Below are 14,194 nucleotides of genomic sequence, written 5' to 3' on the forward strand. Positions count from 1 at the left end.
GTCAGGCTAGACGAACAATGTATTGAAACCAAGAAGGGTTTCGTGTGGAAAAAGTGTGAAGAGAGGGCCTCTCTCAGGTTCAGCATCAGTGATCTCTGACTTTACAGTATAAATGTGCTTCATGAAATTCCCATCAAAGCACGGCAACATTTTGTAGAAAGTATTCCCAGAACTGTGACATTTATTGCTAAAAAGTGGCACTGACTCCATATAATCATGTCAGTATATAAGGTGGGGGTTCTCGCCCCCCAAGAAATTCTTGAAATAAAACAATTTCAGCGGGGTATGAAAGCCAATGGTGATGAGCTCAAAACCACACTGGTTATGTTTTCCATTGTTTCATTTCATTGCATTCCCACATTTTGGGCCTGAAGTAGTTCAGTCCTGAAATGTTCAAGTGAAGGGGTCATTGATAAAGTGGGTCATAATAACGTTCTGTAAAAGATATTTGTACTTTGGAACATATTTGGTTCAATATTCAAAGACAGTCGTAGTGTGCTCAAAAACAAAAAGTGGAACATTTTCAATTTTTGTGCTGAAAATGTTATGCGAGCACATTTAGCATGTTCTACAATTTGCTAGAATGCTCTGTGCCATACTGGACTTTCCAGCATAAAATGGGCATTTCTTTTGACATGTGCAATTGACTGAAGTTATGCCGAACACAAGATAATGTTTTTATGCAAGATGGAACAGTGAACTATTTGCACATACATTTTCTTGCGATTTTGGGAAATTTGATTGAGGTATAGGCTGAGCTCTGCAAATATGAATAGTATATTTCATCGCAATTCATTCATAAATATGACAAAAGTGTGCACCGAACCACTTGAATCATTGTTGAGATTGCTCAACCGAACAAATTTTAATGTTTTTGTGACTGCCATGTGAAAGGACTGTGACTCTTTCATGCAATCCAATTTTGAAGAAATTGAGAGGAGCTGCTATGGATGGTTGCGAATAGAGTCGGCTGCTACAAAATGGCACAAACTGCGTGTTACTAATTGCTCTAAGGTTAATAATATAATCAATATAATACATATCAACACAACCCTGCGCACAGTCATACCGTGCTTTATGCCAGACTTCCGCTGAATAAATCTAGAGCTTATATTTGCTTGAATAGTTTGTTTTTGTTTGAGAAGAGCGCAATTACTGAAACCATTAACACACAAAACTGTACGATTAAAGCTTTCTGCAGCACCAATGCTAAGCAATGTAAGAGATGAAAGTGGACTTTTCTTTTCACGCTAATGCCTACCTCATAAAATGATGAGAGACAATAAATGGAATGACATGCCAGCTCAGACGTCGCCCGGCCAAACAAGGTCTGCGTCAGGTGCTGGGGAACCAGAGCACCCTGATGAAAAATGGGCTACTGGAACAAAGCGGAGATGGACGAGATGCGATAACATGGCTCTGTTGGAATGCTACTACTCAAGCAACCCTAGTCAGAGGGGTTACATGCGGAGAATGAGGGCTGAATGGTTACTTCGAAACCCACAGTCACGGTTGACCATGAAACAACTAGTAGCTCAGTGTTCCAATATCCACAAACGGCAATTGCTATCACAACTTGAGATTGATGAGGTACAACACAAATTCCGAGGTGAAGGGCCCCAGGCTGCCACATCAGAGGAAGAGGTTCAACCAGAGATTGGGAGGCAAGCGCCAATGAATGATGAGATTGGGAAGCCAGCCCCAATGAATGAAATGCTGAGCGAGGCAGCAACTGACCTGAGAGATAAGATCATGGCAAGAATGAAAACTGGGCAACGAAGACACCGATTACAACAGCTATGTGAAGTACCACCTGAAAGTCTCATGGAAACTGTGAATGCAGCACTGAGAACGATCCCGACCGGAACGATCACGGAAACCAATGAGCTTATGTACACCTCAGCATCAGTGATCCTAGAGATGCTTGGCTACAAGAGCAACCATGAGAGCCACGAGATTCATTACCCACCACGGAAAAGACGGTTGGAGGCCAAGATCAAGGCAGCTCGGAAAGATGTAAGTCAATTGACGGAGATCCAGAGAGGTGTGAATAAAAGGCCAATACCTAAGAGGTACATGCAGATAACCATACCTGAAGCACTCGAAACTGCCAAACAAAGGCTCCAGGCTGTTCGCAACACAACCTGCGAAAGTGTACGCTCAGTAGCAGGGTTCTAACAGCAGAGCAGACCCTCCAAGGCTGGAAACTGAAAGATACTGGAAATGCATATGGGAGGAGGAAGTCGCACATAACAGCAGTGCACAATGGCTGGTGACTCTGAAAGAGGAGCACAGCAACCTCCCTGAACAGAACCCAGTTACCATCACAGCGGCAGATATACAAGGAAGAGTCTCAGGTATGAAAAACTGGACGGCACCAGGCCCGGATATGGTCCACACCTACTGGCTAAAGAAACTCACAGCTCTCCACGAGCGCCTAGCAGCACAAATGAACCAGCTGCTGATGGATGGGACTCACCCAGGATGGCTAACCGAAGGGCGAACAATCCTGATCATGAAGGATTCCTCAAAGGGTGCAGTTCCTTCCAACTATCGGCCAATAACCTGTCTCTCCACAACATGGAAGCTCATGTGAGCTTGTCAGGCATCATTGCGGCTAAGATAAGTGGACACATGGATCAATACATGAGCAAAGCAGTAGTTAGTAGAGATACTAGAGGTGCCAAACATCAGCTGCTGGTTGACAGAACAGTCACTCAAGACTGCAGGTCCCGACATACCAACCTGTGCCCAGCCTGGATTGATTCCAAGAAAGCATATGACTCGATGCCACACACATGGATCACTGAATGCTTGGAGTTGTATAAGGTCAACAGGACCCTGAGAGCCTTCGTTGCAAACTCGATGAGGATGTGGAAAACCACCTTTGAAGCCAATGGCAAGCCACTAACGCAAGTGTCAAATCAAATCAAATGTGGCATATATCAAGGTGATGCACTCTCCCCACTGCTGTTCTGCATAGGACTGAACCCCCTCAGCCAGATAATCGCCAAGACAGGCTATGGATACCGCCTCAGAAATGGAGCTACGATCAGTCACCTCCTCTACATGGATGACATAAAGCTGTATGCTAAGAGCGAAAGGGACATAGACTCCCTGATCCACACAACCAGGATCTACAGCAGTGATATCGGAATGGCATTCAGGCTGGAAAAATGTAGTCGGATGGTGACTAAGAGGGGCAAGGTCGTCGGATGGTGACTAAGAGGGGCAAGGTAGTCCACACTGAAGGGGTCTCACTCCCTGAAGGAACAATAGCAGACATTGAAAACAGCTACAAGTACCTCGGTATACCACAGGCCAATGGCAACCTCGAACTAGCAACAAGGAAAGCGGCTACGACCAAATACCTCCAGCGGGTGAGGCAAGTCCTCAGAAGCCAGCTCAATGGCAAGAACAAGACCCAGGCAATAAACAGCTATGCCCTGCCAGTGATCAGATACCCTGCAGGAATAATAAGGTGGCCAAAGGAAGAGATTCAGACCACGGATGTTAAGACCCGAAAACTCCTCACCATGCACGGAGGGTTCCATCCCAAGTCCAGCACCCTGAGACTGTACACAAGCCGTAAGGAAGGAGGCCGGGGACTAGTGAGTGTGAGAGCCACTGTCCAGGATGAAACATCCAAGCTCCATGAATACATCAAAGAGAAGGCTCCAACGGATGATGTACTCAGAGAATGTCTCAGTCAATGGGGAACAGAGGATGAGGTGCTGGATGAGGGACAATCATGGGAAGAAAAGCCCCTACACGGGATGTACCACCGAACCATAGCAGAAGTGGCTGATCTCAAGAAGTCCTATCAGTGGCTAGAGAGGGCTGGCCTAAATGACAGCACAGAGGCACTCATCCTGGCTGCCCAAGAGCAGGCCCTGAACACCAGAGCCATAGAGGCAGGGATATACCACACCAGACAAGACCCAAGGTGTAGGTTGTGCAAAGAGGCACCTGAGACAATCCAACACATAACTGCAGGGTGTAAGATGCTGGTAGGGAAAGCCTACATGGAGCGCCATAACCAGGTGGCTGGCATAGTCTACCGAAACATCTGTGCATATATCATATATATATATATTTTTTAATTATTTTTTTTCAGGTGTTTGTATTTTCAGGAATTTTCAGAAAAATACCAATGACCTCAAACATCTATTCGTTGTCAACTAATATCCACATTAATTTCAGCCATTTTTTCCTCAGTTTCCTTCAGTTTTCCAGAGGACGTTTCCTGAAAATGTTAAAGTCTGGAATTCCAGGAAAATCCAGAGGATTTACATCTCTAGCATTAACCTCAATCACAAGCCTGTGATTTTGTGGGTGAGCAAGACAACATAATCAGGTACTCACTCCAACACGGTGAATAGCATCAATGTCACCACCAGAGCACACAAAGATGCTCCCGAACCAATGAAAGTCAGCTTGGTCAAAATAAGCTCTTCCTCAGGACTCCACTAAAATGAAGGATAATGTGTAAAAGAGGAGAATATTGTTAGTAAAAGTCATCACCTTAGTCATGTTTCACTTCACAGTTGCTGAAAAAAAAAAAAAAAAACTGTAGACTTTAACTTTGCGTGAATATATGTAATACTGGAGAGTACATGCCGAACAAGTCACCTTTGGTTTTAAGTAATTCATCAGTACTGCAAAGTTTGTGGTGTGGTTGCATACGCAGGAAGTAACCCCAGAGCCAGCAAAGATCACACTGCAGCCATCACTGGACCAGCCACTGGTATGATTATTCCTACATAATAATGCAAAGAAATACTAAGAACATAATCCCAAATTCCGTAATTAGACAACACAGGCATGTTCGTTTTGCTGAAGAAACTTACATCAAGCTGAAATTCCAAAAGGCACAGACAGGAGAAAATCTCTGTGCATACTCGATCTAGAAGCAGGAACACATTCACCATCAAATTTGGGACATTATATCTTTGACAGAAAAATTGTATAAGAATACATTAGAAGCATTAGCATCGATTCAAAATATCCATCATAACTCCTTTCAAAATCTTAAAACGTCAAGTTTGCGAGTCAGTTGTGTTGTTACTTTACAGTTGTTACAGGACAGTGGTTACTTTAAATTAATCGATCGACTGTGTGGATGGTGAAGATCACTTCAATAATAGTTTTTAATATTAGAATTACTCGTACTGGAATGGGACATTCGATCTCTAAATGTTCCATACTACTATTTCCACACCACTGTTGTATGAAGTGGAGTAATGCGGACAGCATTACTCTACTTCAAGGATTTCATGGGTGTAGCCCAACTTCCCATTGCCAAGATTAGATCACTGTGTAAACTAGTTGCAGCCAAGTAGTGCACTCCATTTTGCCTGAATTGCCAGATCACAAGATTACACAGTATGAGGATCTAAATCATGTTGAGCAACACCGTTTGATTGACCAAGACCTGGGAGTGAAGCTACACACATGTGCACACACAAAAAGGTGTTAGAAGTATTGAAAAACATACTGAACACGAACATTGTTGGTTATCAAACATTACCACATGTGATGAGGATAGAGTGTACTTGACAGCAACAGGGATTGTCTGGGCTTTTGAAGCATCACGGAGCTTGGCTGATATCACAGCAGAAGACAGGTGACTTGAGACAATTCTGGAGGGAGAGGGAGACACCTTCATTTCATGTTTGTTTTGTTTGGAGAAGCGAATAAAACAGAGGGACATTAAACATACACAAAAAGTTCATTTCACATTGCCCTCTCAAAGTAGTCGAACACCGTTGCAAATGGTTTACTTTTGCTATACACGTTGTTAATTTCGGTTTTATATCATGAGGGAGACATTTTCTACACTACTCGGCTTTCCCTGTTGACTGTTTTTGGGAAAAATGGCACGGAACCAGAGAAACTAGTGAAAAATTGTTCAAGAATGAGGATTGGACTTGTGGTCAGTCAACAGAGGCCATGTATATATCAGTAGTGCCTGACGAGTCGAACACGGTCAAGCGGTCGTATGTCCATGTGTGTGTGTGTGTGTGTGTGCGTGTGTGAATGGAGGATATATATATATATATATATATATATATATATATATATATATATATATATATATATATATACACACACAGTAAAGTCTCGTTATATCGATATCGGATATATTGATAGTCCCGGTTATATCGATACTATTTCTATGCACGCACGGAGAAAATTACATGCAAACAGGGTCGGATATATCGATAGTCCCGGTTATATCGATATTTTTTCGGACTCCCTTGAATATCGATATAACGAGACTTTACTGTATATATATATATATATCTCTTCCTGTATGTTCACCAAAAATGCAAGAAGCAGAAATTTCATGTTTCTGCACATAACACAGAACAAAACTGTGTGCTTGTCTTCCACAAAGGTAGGCAATGATTTCCTTGTCATACACTGTCTTATCCTGGATCCCATTATTTTTTTCTGTTCCGTTCATGTTAAGGTTTGTCATGGCTATTGATCACCATAACGTGTATATTACTCTAATATAGTGGAGATGATTTTGGAATATGGGAGGAAGCTGGAGACCGAAGCACTTTAAAAGGATGAGGACAGATGGCGACGGAGAACAATTATTATATTAATAAGGGCAGAAGGAAGATGATGGAAGGGTAACCAGGTTGTGAATGGAGAACGGACCTGCAAAACAGGGTAATTTACCCATGTTTGGGAAAGACCCTGGAAAGTCCACACAAGGATCTCTATGAGCCAGATGTGCTAACAACAGGTCTCACACTAAATCATAAACAATAGGAAACAACTCTTCTTTTCAACAGGAAGACTTCCAGTTTGTTTTATAGATTTTTTGTACTCGTTCCCAATCATCTATTAATTTTAAAGTCTGTTACTAATCCATAAATAACATAATGGTTGTGATCAAGACTTTCTTAAACAACATCTGAGGGATTATAAACTCAATAGCGCTCAGACGTCTTCAGATTCAGGTCAAATAATGTAGCACACATGGTGAAGCAGTGTTGAGCTGCCAATGGAAGTGAAGTCACCCTCAAGGTAGACTATTTTTAATTCCGGAGTAAAATCACTTGTTTTATGTCCTCATGCTTTTGACTGAGCTCTTATAGCATTTTTAAATGTTTTTTTTTTCTTTACTGTACGTTTTTCTACTTTCATTCCTTTCATCACTTTGCTGCTGTGAAATGTAAATTTCTCCACTGTGAGACTAATAAAGGCATATCCAATCCAATCCAATCCAATCCAATCCAATCTTATGGTAAAAAAATATTGGGTACTATCGTATTCTACAGTACTGTGTATACAGGATCATGATGTTATTTTAGCAATGGTTTTGGAGTACCGGTAAATTGAGTCAATTGCTCAACTGTAATGTATCCAACATGATCCTCAAGCGCATTTTAGAGTAAAAAACAATGAAACACCTAACCTTTTCGTGTTCTCATGCTGACTCAGAAAAGACTGTGCTGCACCAGATACAATCTCATTCAAATGGCTGTAATGAGTGTGAATAAACATCACATCCTTGTGACCTAAAACCAAGAATAAAGTAATAGTCAAAATTATGTGTCACAAATTAAAAAAAACAACTTTATTTTACACTATGTGTATTTTTGTTACCAAGATTCTGAATTCTCTGTAACTCAGAGTCTGGGATTAGCAGCTCATCCTTATCATTTCCCCTCACTGTGCTGGAGCTAATGTCAGATGGTTTAAATGATTGACAGCAACTTGTTTCGGTCAGCTCATGGCTCCTGATGAATACATCTGCTCGCAAAGACAGCAGAATTAACACAGAAAAGAAAGACAGATTAAAATAAGCGCACTTGATGTAAAACAAAAATCTGAAAGATACATGTCATTATATTAGTAGACCAGGAAAACATAACTTTGACCCTCCACAGAAAATAAAAACAATAAAGTACTTTATTTCAAGTGTTGAGATAATTTAGTACTTATGTTCTTGGTCGAAAGAAAGAATGTCTTCTTCTCATCAGATAGCACATCAGCCAGAGTTTGGGTAAGATTGTCAATGGTACTGATGATAGTAAAAGGCCCCATGCTGATCTGTTGAAGAAAATGAGATATTAAAAAAAAATGTGAATATTATAAATTATGTACGAAATTATGGCCAAATAAACAAAAAAATAATTGTTTAGTTTTTCATCATGATCAAAATTATACTTTGGTCAATCCTCACCCCGTCATCTGTTAAACCAATCCATTGTTGAGCCACATGAGGCTCCAACATCTCACTCGACATTTTAAAATAATCTGTAGCAATGGACGCCATGGCCTCTGCGGCATTAGCGCTGGTTGCACGGCTACTGGCCAGTGCAGACCAGCCCATCTCCATCCTTTGAGATAGAAAGTGGATATCATTGGGTGTGAGGACATTTGGACCGCCAGCCTCTAGAGAGTCCAGGACAGCCTGGGCCAGCTGATGCAGGGAATTTATCTCATTGTCCCAGGCGGCAGTGGAATTGTGCTCCTTTATTGTGGGAAACAGACAATGACAAATATATAAAATACATGAGTCAATTTACTTGCGCTATTATCCGTTGACATGTTATTACAATAGTTTTGCACTGTAACACGTTTGCCTTAAAATTTAAAGTTTACAAGAATTTAAAAAACATACATTCAGAAAGTTCAACTCACAGGTCTGGTTGAAGGATACTGGCTATATATGCTGAAGAATGGTGTCTTTGGGGAATGGGAAACATCTTGAACTTCTACAACTAACAAATGGGAATTGAATTAACACAACCACGCTTGGAAAAAAAATGACAATGATTAAACTCAAAAGATAAGAATAAAATACATTGTTTTTTTAAGGGTTAATGCACGTCTTCTGGGAAGTCATGACAAAAAAGACTCTTGGTATGCTCATTCAAACTTAAACTACCATGGGCCCTATTTTGGTGCCAAGCACAAGTGTCATGCAAAAATGTTTCTTGATTAGATTTTTTTGTGATTGTTTTGATGCTTAAGATCTGTCTGAAATCCACCGAAATCGCAAACCACAATAAACATGTGTTTTGGTGGTTTAAGCTCTAACTCTATTTTCTCTCATTAAATTGTCGTATGAGCCGGCGTCGTACAATGAAAAAACACCCTTGCTGTGCCAGAACGCCCAGCGAGGTACAATGCTATCTTCCAAATTTTCAAACACGGTACACTTAGACTTGCTCCAGCACAAACATTAACATATGCTGATCTTTACGCCGAGCGTTCATGTACTTGGCTATAAGAAGTAGGGCCCTGTGTGTCAAAAAGGTGCCTTTTGGTGAGACAGAAGAAAGACACATTCTCAGGCAAGTGGAAAAGGGAAAATGTAATTTTTAAACAGGCTGATCCGAAACTACTGATGAACGTGCGAAAAAACATGAGCAAAAACCGTGTCTCTCGCATGGAAATTACAGAGTATAATCATAATCCACAATGTCAAAGGCACCTTTCTTATACTGGCAGACAGCTCCTCTGAAAGAGTCACAATTGGCGTGGCTCAAATTCCCTGTAGTGGGGTCAAGAATTTCACAATCTTCAGCTGGCTGAGACCTATGGACAAACTCTACGGAAAATGTCTTATTCTCCAAGGAATCGCCATCCAATATAGAGCCCAAAATAACAGATATGTTACCTGGATAAAGAAAAGAGAGAGGTTAATAGTAATCTGAAAGAAAGACATCGAAGTAGGACCAAACGCAGTTATTCAAATCTGGCCAGCATGTGTTCTGAAACATTTCCAAATTACGACATCGCCGATGTTATTCTAACTCTTACCGGTATTCTACAGCTGCAAAGACTGCGAAATAGGTTTGCTGTTTAGCAAGTCTGACTTCTTAGCAGACACATTTTTATTTTACGTCTGTGTAAGCTCTCAGTCATAGAGGAGTGGTCAATCGATGGAACTTCGTCAGTGCTGACGAAGTTTCTTGGATAAGAAGCGATACGTCCGACACCTTCAAAGAAGTACAGATGACGGCTGAAGAAACCTTTTTATCCATTTTTATTTTACTACAATTATGTCAGTTTGGGATGAGGATAACAGGCTGACGGGTCATTTGCAAGTTAAATTATCAATATTTCACAAGATAAAAATACATTTTCAAATTCTAAGAGACATGCAGGAATCAAACCTCAGAAATGCCCAATAATCATGATGCTATGTAAAGTTGCAGATCAGATCCAGTTATTTTGTTTAACAGTGATCAATACATTTACCGGTACATATACTGTAAAACGAAACAATAATACATTTTTTCATCGGTCAAAGTCTGTTGCTGTGAGATGCAACTATCTTTGGCTATCTTTGACATTACATTTAATTCAGAACTTGAAAATAAGCATTGTTGAATAAAGCAGACATGACTTGACAGTGACTGAGCTAATCAGTGTCACATATAAGATTTCAAATGAAAGAGTAACTGTTGGTTCTTCTAACAAGCTTCGTGCCATCTTGGTAGAGGTTTTACAAAGGGTTTGGTATGTGAATGGGAAAATGCATACTTCCATTTATTCAGAAGACAACATTTGTACATCTATTGTGACTGATGATGAACAGATAAAAGGGCCTCCCAGTTCGGCTCCTTCCAAAGCTTTTCAATAGGGCGCAGTCCGCAGTTTCATCCAAGTCAAATGCATGGAATTCATAATTTTATGGAATTTTGCCACAGCAGCAGTCATGCAAAGAAAAAAGGTGCAGAGTGTCTCCAAAGAATATCAGAACCACACAATTGGCAACAATGTTTTCATAAAATGAGGAAGAGAACCCCTTACATATCCCTCAATAGATTTTGAGGAGTATCCATCCATTTGTTCTGTAAAGTCAAGGGTGTGCATACTTCCTTATAGTTTCAAGGTGGATGAAATACTCTGTTTCAGTTATGCCCACAAATTCGTAACTGGGGGGTATTAACAATGAGATGGCAAACATTCTCAAACCAGTTTGTTCCTGACCAGCTAGTTGTTCGGGGACTACAAACGGGTTGTTTTTGGTGCATGTTCATCCTAGAGGGAGGAGAATGTTGGACTCTCAATACTCTTATGAGACTATGATGTCAGAATGGTTTGCTTCTATGGGTGGATTACGTGTGACATGAGTCAGAAAACATTTACAAGAACTGTAAGGAGCTTCAATTGGGGAGAGCAAGGGAAATGGGCGAAATAGAGATTCAGTCAGACCACAAAACCCATTAAACATTAACAATGAGCATGTGTGCTTTTACTAACAAATTCAAGTCGCCAAAAGTGGGGAAAACTCTACTCTCAATGTTTTTGCTTTGTCCATACTGCAAGTAGTTTAATAAAACTCACTTTATTCTGTTGCATTCTCATCAGAATTAGAAAGCCTGTAATAGTCAGTCTCACAATGGGGAAATCTGCAATCTACAGCAGCAAATTTGAAAGGGGTGGGGGTGGAGGGGATGAAAAGAAAAGAGGTATTGCATGCACAAAAAAAAGACAGAAGACTGAAATGTACAACTGCGCAAAAATGTTTCATAAAAAGAACTGTACATAGTGCAAAGTATACAAATACAGTATAAAGCACATATGATATATGTAACTGTATTTACATAAAGTGGCTGTGCTATTTACAACACGAGTCCAGTTGTTCTTTTTTTCATGTGTGCTTATTAAGAAGCCGGACAACAGTCGGTAGGAAAGACTGTACAATCTATAGCGCTAAATACTATGACTGCATTACAATTTCATCAATTTCTTTCATTACTTCACGACTGGCAACGAAACATGTTTTTGCGGCAGTTTGGAGCAAATAGGTACAAAACTATTTATATGTGATTTAGGTGACTGAGTTCTTACTCAAACCAGACACTAAGCAGCGAAACTGCTTTTTAGACATTGCATCGACGGAAATAAAAGTTTGGACATTTTAAAAAATCTCTTTGTGTCATTTTCACACGTTTGCTTATGCATTAACATTATTATGTATTTGTTTGTTTGTTTATTTATTGCTTTTGTTTGTTTTAGGTCCATTAGCTATTGAGCTTGGTTGCTCTGTGTGATGGGGGAGGTGTGTATGGGAGTGGTGGGGATTAAATTGTGTTTTTCATTTGATTAAGAGCCCCCCCCCCCCCCCCCCTTCACAACACACACACACAAACACACACCACATTTATCTCATCATGTTTGCATTGCCAAATGGGAGGATTTGCCTCAGAAATGCATCTCAGATTTTCGGTCCATGTCAAAGACAGGACTTGTGCAGGCCAACAAAGTATCTCTATTGTGATTGTTTTCCTGCACAGCAACCATCCCAATATTGCTAAAATGCAGTGCCAAACCATGTGGATGCAGTTGTTCTGTGTCTGTTCTTGATGAGCAATTCTATAATTGAATGTGGCATCCTTTTTTTCTATTCTGATAATGATGAACGCCACCCAAACTACCTTTACATGGACTGTTGCTCCACATCATTGTAAGGGCGGACCATTCCCACGGATGCCCATTCCCACTTAAAAATGAGCCCAGATTTATTTGGTGAACACGACTTTTCCAGGAAAAATTTCACTTCTTTTCTGTACTGATACCATATGTGAATCTCAGTGATGCTTCCTGAGAATGAGTCACCCTTCAAATGAGGCCCCAAAGGTGTCCTGCTCCAAACCAATAATAAAAAGGCCATCTGGCCCAACACTATCAGAAAGAAATTGAGAGGAGCAGCATTCCCACTGTAGATAATATGACCATCAGCTAATACTGTCCAGCATCCACATTATGATTCCAAGAAACGCGAATGCAGTGCCAAGAGCCGTCAGGGTTGAAAATTTTCTTGTAAGCACCATGCATACCATGTAGTAGCAGAGCCAGCTGCACAGGCTTTCCTTGGATCACATTTACAAACAGCTGGAACTCATTAATATGTTACTTCGAGGCATAAGAAACAATGGCGGAAATTGTAAAGCAGCAAAGCTTAAATAGGTAAAAAGAACCAATGCATGGAAGAAAACTTTTCTTACGGTTTGAGCGCCGGCTAATCTCGAGAATCAACGTTTCCAACTCACTTATTTTCACACGTGTAATTCATCCATTCAAATGTACTGTATTGTGTTAATCTTCAAATGTGATCTTTCGTTTAAAAATGCCAGAGAAATTTAAAAAAAAAGTGACATACTGGTGGTTATGTCTTGTTATGTAATGCATAAAGACAACCCAAGTATTAACAATGAACTTACTTTTCAGATGAGTTGTGAATGTCCTGCCAATCCACACAGCTTTGGAGATGTTCATAGACTTTAAATAGTTCTTGATCTGCTGCTTCTCAATTGGACTGGAAATGCTCAATAAGGTTGCAGAGCGCTGGTAACATAGTTCATCTGCACTGTCCCATTGCAACTCATCAGGTATGTATTCATAGGTGGTCTCCTCATATGTAAGTGCTCTGATTTCCAATATAAGAGCTGAAATAGAAAACGTTCATTAGTAGAGATGAAAAAAGTAATTGATTGATTCTTAATGATTGATAGTAATATCTCAAACACTGTATTTCACAAAATACATTAAATGAGAATTAAACAAAACACTCACTTGATATAAAGACATGATAACACACCTGAGGAAAATAGCAGTTTGTTTAGTAAACCTACATTTTTCATAATTAGGTGCTTGCATATATATTTTTTTGTTCTTTAAATTATTTGCAATAAGTACAGTACGATTTTTTCAAGCTGCAGCCAGTGAGACACATTTTGTGAAACGATTTATTCAATATAACAATTAATAATAATTCAAAATGTAAAAAAATACTCACAAACAGTCTTATATTTGGAGGAGTTAACCAGTGCATTCTGAAAATCAAAAATCGGCGTGTTTTTTTTTTAGAATTATGACTTCAATGGCTTTATACATAAACGCAGCGTCTTACCTCAGTGATTGTTCTGGAAACTTTTTGCACGTCTCATCTTAGCGCTCCACTTCAACTACACGTTTCGTACGTCTTTTTCTAAAACACTACAGCATTTAAGTCCACCGAAAAGAGCTTTTTTAGACGAATGAGAAACTGGTACGATCTCTCAAGAGCAGTGGGTGTAACAAGCAGAGGACAGCGCCCCAAAGTTGGGTTCATAGGGCTCCGAGGTCCTCGATCGACGCTCCGACACCGCGCGGTTCGAGGTTTCTCGATTACGTCATCCAAGGAGCATTCATCATTTGTGTATGTTTCCTT

The 14,194-nt window shown here is 40.2% G+C and overlaps 1 protein-coding gene across 7 annotated transcripts in view; it reads right to left on the bottom strand.

Moving 5' to 3' along the window:
• The window catches only part of LOC148895833 (adhesion G protein-coupled receptor D2), a 100,062-nt gene extending 85,936 nt beyond the window's left edge, over positions 1 to 14,126 (bottom strand). For 4 of the 7 annotated variants that reach the window (XM_089000243.1, XM_089000242.1, XM_089000245.1 and 1 more), the window contains exons 1-14: positions 13,895 to 14,126; positions 13,781 to 13,817; positions 13,558 to 13,582; positions 13,206 to 13,430; positions 9,464 to 9,649; positions 8,668 to 8,747; positions 8,207 to 8,497; positions 7,962 to 8,073; positions 7,627 to 7,773; positions 7,436 to 7,538; positions 5,531 to 5,642; positions 4,851 to 4,906; positions 4,633 to 4,759; positions 4,366 to 4,469 (exon numbers count right to left, since the gene is read on the bottom strand). In XM_089000243.1, the coding sequence (XP_088856369.1) occupies positions 4,366 to 4,469; positions 4,633 to 4,759; positions 4,851 to 4,906; positions 5,531 to 5,642; positions 7,436 to 7,538; positions 7,627 to 7,773; positions 7,962 to 8,073; positions 8,207 to 8,497; positions 8,668 to 8,747; positions 9,464 to 9,649; positions 13,206 to 13,430; positions 13,558 to 13,582; positions 13,781 to 13,816 (1,604 nt within the window). In that variant the 5' untranslated portion in view covers position 13,817; positions 13,895 to 14,126. The remainder of the gene's footprint in view (positions 1 to 4,365; positions 4,470 to 4,632; positions 4,760 to 4,850; positions 4,907 to 5,530; positions 5,643 to 7,435; positions 7,539 to 7,626; positions 7,774 to 7,961; positions 8,074 to 8,206; positions 8,498 to 8,667; positions 8,748 to 9,463; positions 9,650 to 13,205; positions 13,431 to 13,557; positions 13,583 to 13,780; positions 13,818 to 13,894) is intronic. The other 3 variants (XM_089000246.1, XM_089000248.1, XM_089000247.1) reach the window with 3 other exon arrangements.
• Positions 14,127 to 14,194: the final 68 nt, after the last annotated feature.

This window comes from Hippocampus bargibanti, linkage group LG07, assembly GCF_051943395.1.
Source record: "Hippocampus bargibanti isolate YZ-2025 linkage group LG07, ASM5194339v1, whole genome shotgun sequence".
NCBI lineage: Eukaryota > Metazoa > Chordata > Actinopteri > Syngnathiformes > Syngnathidae > Hippocampus > Hippocampus bargibanti.